At 39.2% G+C, this 7008-nt stretch overlaps 1 protein-coding gene across 1 annotated transcript; it reads left to right on the top strand.

The window, feature by feature from the left end:
* The first annotated feature begins 213 nt into the window (after positions 1-213).
* Positions 214-747, top strand: LOC145127764 (uncharacterized). The gene has a single exon (XM_079062898.1). The coding sequence runs from the start codon at positions 214-216 to the stop codon at positions 745-747; it is 534 nt and encodes a 177-aa protein (XP_078919024.1).
* Positions 748-7008: the final 6261 nt, after the last annotated feature.

The following is a 7008-nucleotide window of genomic DNA, read 5'->3' as shown; positions in this document are numbered from 1 at the left end:
TATCTATCCGCCTCAGCCGAAGCCATCTTATGTGTTTTGGTCGTGGAAAGAGAAGGAAAACAAACGCCGGTCTACTTCGTTAGTCGGGCATTGTAGGGTCCTGAACTCAATTATCCCACTCTTGAAAAACTAGTGCTCGCGTTCATCTACGCCGCACGGCACCTGAGGTGCTATTTCCAAGCACATCAGATAGAAGTACTAACAAACTGTCCAATGAAGCAGATATTGCTCAAGCCTGAGACTTCCGGACAACTTGCAAAATGGGCAATTGAACTAGGCGAACACGACATCAACTATCATCCACGAACAAGCATCAAAGGACAAGCACTTGCAAATTTCCTGCTTGAAATCCCCGAGGGAGGGGAAGAAATGAGCCAGGAAGGAACACCAGTGACAGGAGAAACACCAAAGGACAACCGGAGATGGACCTTATACACAGACGATGCGTCCAGTACGGAAGGCACGAGAGCGGGCCTAATCTTGACCAGCCCGGAAGGGGAGGAAGTCACATATGCCCTCCGATTTGACTTCCACACTTCCAATAATGAGGCGGAATACGAGGCTTTTCTCGCCGGCCTACGACTAGCCAAGAAAATGGGGACGGAAGCAATGGTAGCCCTGACAGATTCAAGACTGGCCACCAACCAAATCAACGGAAGCTTCGAAACAAAAGATAAGAGAATGGAGAAGTATGTCAGGATAGTGCAGCGGCTCATCAAGCCCTTCAAAGAGTTTGTCATTAAGTAGATACCAAGAAGTGAGAACAGAAGGGCAGACGCCCTAAGCAAGCTGGCATCAACGTGCTTCGACTACCTGTCCAAAGAAGGTCTTAGTGGAGGTGCTCAAGGAAAGAAGCATAGACGAGCGGCAAGTGAACACCTTGACAACGTCCAAACGCATATGGATGACCCCCCTAATTGAGTACTTGCAGCATGGCATTCTACCTGACAGCCATGAAGAAGCCAGGAAAATACGCGTTAAAGCACCCTCGTACGCGCTCGTGGATGGGGAACTATATCGGAAAGGATTTACAACACCTTGGCTCAAATGTGTAGACAAGGCCAAGGGTAAGGAAGCGCTCCAGGAGGCGCACGCTGCTCAGGCGGGCGCGCATGAGGGAGCACACACTTTGGTAGGAAAGGTGTTGCGCATGGGCATCTACTGGCCAACCACACATCAGGACGCGACGGAACTAACAAAAAAATGTGTGGAATGTCAGACCTACTCCCCGGTCCAAGGGAACCCTTCGGCTCCCCTGACGAATATATCCAGCCCATGGCCATTTTACTAGTGGGGAATAGACATCGTGGGACCATTTCCAGAAGCCCCGGGCAAGGTAAAATTTCTGATCGTAGCAGTAGACTACTTCACAAAGTGGATAGAGGTTGAACCATTGGCATGCATATCGGGGAGACAAGTGATTAAATTCATGTGGAAAAACATCGTGACTAGATTTAGGATTCCCAAGGCACTCATTAGCGATAACGGGCTACAGTTTGCCGAGAACCCGTTCAGAGATTGGTACGCTGACAAAGGAATCACACAGAGGTTCACATCAGTGGCACACCCTCAAGCAAATGGCCAGACAGAGGTGTCCAATAGAACGATTGACAATGGAATCAAGAAGCGTCTAGGGAAAGCTAAAGGTAACTGGGCCGAGGAACTACCAACTGTACTGTGGTCATACAGTACGACGCCGAGAGTAGGCACACAAGAGACTCCGTTCAGCCTGACATACGGCACAGAGGCAATGACACCAGCGGAATGATGGTGGGCTCGCTAAGAGTAACCCACTCGGAAGAAGAAGCCAACTCTCGAGACCTATGGATGAGCCCGGATCTTCTCGAAGAACGACACAAACAATCCAGTGTCCGACAAGCCGCATACAAACACGTTGTCGAGAGATATTATAACCAGTGGGTTAAAGAAAAGGCTTTTAAGGTGGGAGACCATGTACTGAGGCATAACAAAGCAAACAGGGCCCAACCGCAGGGCAAGCTGAGCCTTGTTTGGGAAGGACCGTACAAGGTCATTGAAGCCAGTCGCAGCGGTGCATATACGCTAGAAACGATGGAAGGAAGACAAATTTCGAGGACCTAGAACGCGAAAAAACTAAAGAAGTTTTATTTCTAGTACGCCCAGGAGCATCATCTAAAAGAAATAATTAATGCCAAAGACTTAGAGCGCTTAGGCAAATAACTCCATCTCTTATCCAAAACACCGTGGGGTCAAGTAGCATTTCTCCCCCACTTCAAAATACTCAGTGTATTGAAAAACAAGAGTCTCATCTATGATACTTAGTGTATTAGCTCCAAAATGTTCAGTTTCTTATCTTCAGATACTTAGTGTATTAATACTCAGCGTATTGAAGAAAAAAAAAAGACAGAGGCATTATCTATGATACTTAGCGTATTTGCTCAAAAATGATCAGTCTTTCATTCTTAATACTTAGTGTATTAATTCCAAAATACTTAGCGTATTAAAAACAGACGCCCACGTCACAACACTTAACGTATTAAGCCCAAAGGACTAACGCGTCAGAATAAGTCGTTCGTGTGGCCCAAACAGACCACAGAAGTTTCATTAATCAAAATACTTGCGCAAAGGAAATAACAAACATATATGCACGGCAAAAGCCATAATCAATATAAAAATGCATGGGAACAACCAGACCAAAATAGATTACACAGGGAAGCAAAATACATAAGAACCTATCACAAAAGCAGGGCCCGCAAGGTCGACATTAACAAACTATCCAACAAGACAATTGTGACAACCGTCAAATTTCGGTCAAGTCAAAGTCAAACAAAGTCAACAAGTCAAACCGGTCAACTCCAATAACCCTTGTATGTTAGGGTTTACGTTATGTAATCACTATACAATTCGCTATTTTAATGAGAAATCATCATTTGGAAAGTTCGTGTGTTGAATTTCCTAAGTCTCAAATGCAGTAAACACTGAACCAAAACGATAAAACATTATTGCACACTCATCGGGAGTGTGTACGACACTAAAACACGGTTTAACGGGGTTTACGAACCTTGCGTTGTGAAGCCGGACACTCAAATTAATCACAAACGAAACCTCTCTAAATCGTTTTCACTCTATCTCTTTCTATTTGAAATCTCTCCCAAATCTCTCTTAAAAGTTCCCATAACTTTTTAGAATCATTCGGGTCATCCCGACCCTTAACCGGGTCAAAAACCACTTGAAACAGGGTAAAAACGGGTAAAATAGCCTTAAGGACCCAAAACGGAAACTTCATGACCGAAGCCTCTCATCCGAAGGGATCAGGATCCGAAGCTCGCAGGATCCGAAGCTCTCAGGCCGAAGCCCCAGGTACGAAGTCCTTGTCCGAATCCGAAGTCTCGGCCCCCATCCGAGAGGTCTCGCAGACAACCTATTTTACCGGTTTTTCGACTACGATTTCGTTTTAACTCCGTTTTTCATTATTTTAACGTGGGATTTTCACCCAAAACTTTATTTTATAAACTAAGGCCCCAAAATATATAAATCTCCAGGGTTTTTATAAAAATATATTAAAAGAATTAGTGGTTGAACTAATTATTGAGGGAATATTTGCTTTTCCTTAATTTATGGCAAAAGCAAACCACCACCACCTCACTCTATGATCAGCCACTCTTTCCCACTACTCCTTGTCACCTTAGTGGACCTTTACACCCAATCTCCAGCTCTTCCCATGTTCTAAGAGCTGGAGGATTGATCCTCTCTCCTCATTCTCCATAAAGTTCTTTCATTCTACACTTAGCAACCAAAGGACACTCTCCAAAATTCTCTCATCTTTTCTCTCAACTTCAAGAACTTCAAGGCTTTCTTCAGGGATTTCTTTCTTCAATTAGTAAGTATCTTCATCATTCATATAATTATTACACTCCATTCTACTCAAATCATTGATATCTTACACAAATTCCATCTTATTCGATGTTAGATTCTCGAATCATCAAGACATCTTCTTAGTGTTCTTGGGTTGAACACTTCCTCTCTCTCACTTTCATCTACTGAAACCACATAGAGTGAGTTCATACCCCGACATTTACATGTTTTTCTTAAGTTTTAAGGGGGGAATACAAGTAAAATCATCAAGAACACAATTAAACTTTTTCTATCAGATTACATCAGAAAAGATGAACTTCGATCACGGACTGTTTTGGTCAACTTAAATATTTTAGTTTTCAAAACTGTTCCAGGTGCAAGTAGTTCAAACTCTTAGCTTTAAAATGGCTACTTGCACATCTCCATATGATTTTTCTACAATTTATGGTGATTTTTACAAAACTGCCTATCATTTCAGAGGCAAACCCGGACCAGTCTGTGATTATGAACATTTTCACCTCTGTTAGAGATCACTAAAAATCATGATAAAATTTACGAACAAACTAGACTCATATTCCAAACTCTCAGAATTTGCGGATTTGGATTTAGAGTTTTGATGATTTTTCTATAAATTTTCTAAGAACAGTAACAGAAACTGTATACAACAAAAAGTTGCTGTCAATTTCATTTCACCTTGTAACATGTTGAGCAAGGTGTATATCTTTATGTGATTATATGTTATTGCAATATATGACATTTTATCTTAATATTTAGACACACATCAGTTTACAAATGGATTTGGACATATAAAATATAAAGAATAACAAGTGATTATAATCAAAGTACAACCGATACATTCAAACATTTAATAAACTATTTTGAATATAGTTTGCATACATTACTACGTACTACCCTTGGTTGATAAACTAGAATAGGTATAGTTTATGATACATTACATAATACATACATTTAAAAAGGGTACATTTATACAAAGGATATTTTCATTAAGCAAGGTACGACCATACGGTACCAAGTTTCATAACACGTAATTCCGTTAATGACTTCTGTGAGACATTCGATTCAATTTACAAATAAGTCATGTATTATAACCAGAGTCTCCTCGAGGGAGAGCGTGATTCTTGTGTATAGATCTATATTGGGTTTGACAAACCTACACCTTAGCTGCATGCAACAGCTAGACCGACAGGTCTGGGGTGACAAATGTCATAACATTTCCGACGCCTGAAGAACGTCGTTTCAGGCCAACTAGGTCATAGCATGGTTATAATAACTCACATGTGGTATTAACAAACATAGAATTTACGGGGATTTCACTAAAATCAAACGAGTTTATGTCGATTTAAACTTACATTATTTATTATAAGTAAGAAAAGTTACTTATACATTTCGGTCTTTGGATTTAAGACTACATATACATTTTAAGGAAAATATTGGATTTTTCTAAAACAAATACTACTTTTACAAACGAAAGGCTTTTAATAATACCAAACAAAAGCTTATGAACTCACCAACCTTTGTGTTGACACTTTTTCAAACAACTTGTATTCTCAGGAAATCATTAAACAGGTAACCAAGTGCTTTTGAGGATGGGACGCTAAGGCGTCTACTATTTCATATTTTGTCAACATATTGTAATTGATTCGTAAACATGTAATTCATACAATGATGTAACTTTTTCAATTATATATATGTTGGTTGTGTTTGCTTGAATTACTATTACAATTGTTGTTATGATACTATACATGAAGTCCTCCACCCCCGGACATTTCCGCCATCCTTGGTTTGGGGGTGTGACAGATTGGTATCAGAGCATAGTTTATAGTGAATTAAGTATATCAAACCACATAAGATATACAAACTATAAACACAATTGGGACTAATAGTCTCTGATTTGTGCATTTTTCAAATAAATATACTTTTAGAAAATGAATGGTTTCTTATTAAAAGTATAAATACATGCATACATGCTCACATAGTGTCATAACTAGAAGAACATAAAGTAAAAGAAGAGGAGTTGTACATTATGGGTATGCCTTGGTATATGTAAATCAAGTCTGGGAAGGATATAGCCTGATCAACTATATATCTGTCCGAGGAGTGACTTGCATATACTGGGGGATAGTGATAATGGGCAACAAATCTAACAACCTAACTACACCCTACAGGGAATACTTTAAGAATCGAATCTAAAAACCTAAAAATACTATAGGAGTATTTGGTGATACTATAACCAACTTATGTGAAAACTAAAGACCTCTATTAGTAGGCCTATGATAACTGAGTGCATACGCCAAGGTTATACATAATTAAAGATATTATAGACTCAGAATCTATGACTATTGCTCTACTTCCTGTTCCTTGTTTGGTTGTGGACTTAGAGTAGAGTCATTTATTCGAAAGTCTATTCTATCTCAAATTATGTATAACTGATATGCACTACGTGATTATAGACGTAATTAATAAGGATCACCCCTATAAGTAATTATAGGATTAGGCGTCTATTAATTATCTCTTCTACCCATATTCTCGCACGAGCAACATGATGTGTAAATTTTAACGCCCGTACAAAACCTACTTCTACCCACTACCATAACTCCGTCTCCAAGACGTTAACAGAAACACCAAGAATAGTTCACTAAAGTGCGAAATTATACATGTGTATATAAATGGTAAGGATATTTACTAAAAGGTTTATCAATGAAATAGGCATGTATTTTATTTCATTGAATCTCACTACTTGGTATTACAAACAATTTACAACTGGTAACTCTAAGATTCTTTAGGTGTACCTCAAAGTTATGTGTAATTAAGAAATGATTGACCTAGAAATGGTGAGTCCGCCTTAGGACCTGTTCCTTGTTTGGTTGTGGACTTAGGGTAGACTCATTAGGATCAACAGTCTAATAAAATTTTAATTACACATAACTGGGGGCATGTCAAGTGAATCTTAGGAGTGGATCAGACATGGAACAAATCACAAGATTATAATCAAGTTATTCCTACTAAATTCATAAGTCTATTTATATAGACCTCTGGTATAGAGTCGTCGGCATAGTCGTGTCGGCAATCTAGAATATGGCTAAATACATAATACAAACTATAATACCCAAATTATACAAAATTTTCTGCATTAAAAATCAATAGACAAATACA

The sequence above is a fragment of the Lactuca virosa genome, chromosome 7, assembly GCF_052849685.1.
Source record: "Lactuca virosa cultivar CGN04683 chromosome 7, Lactuca_virosa_CGN04683_v6, whole genome shotgun sequence".
NCBI classification, from domain to species: domain Eukaryota; kingdom Viridiplantae; phylum Streptophyta; class Magnoliopsida; order Asterales; family Asteraceae; genus Lactuca; species Lactuca virosa.
The sequence above is the reverse complement of the archived record's forward strand: the minus strand, read 5'-3'. Positions and strand labels throughout refer to the sequence as shown.

What these genes read in the sequence shown, in the direction of transcription:
- LOC145127764 (XM_079062898.1), top strand. Translation starts at nt 214, where the DNA reads ATGAAGCAGATATTGCTCAAGCCTGAGACTTCCGGACAACTTGCAAAA.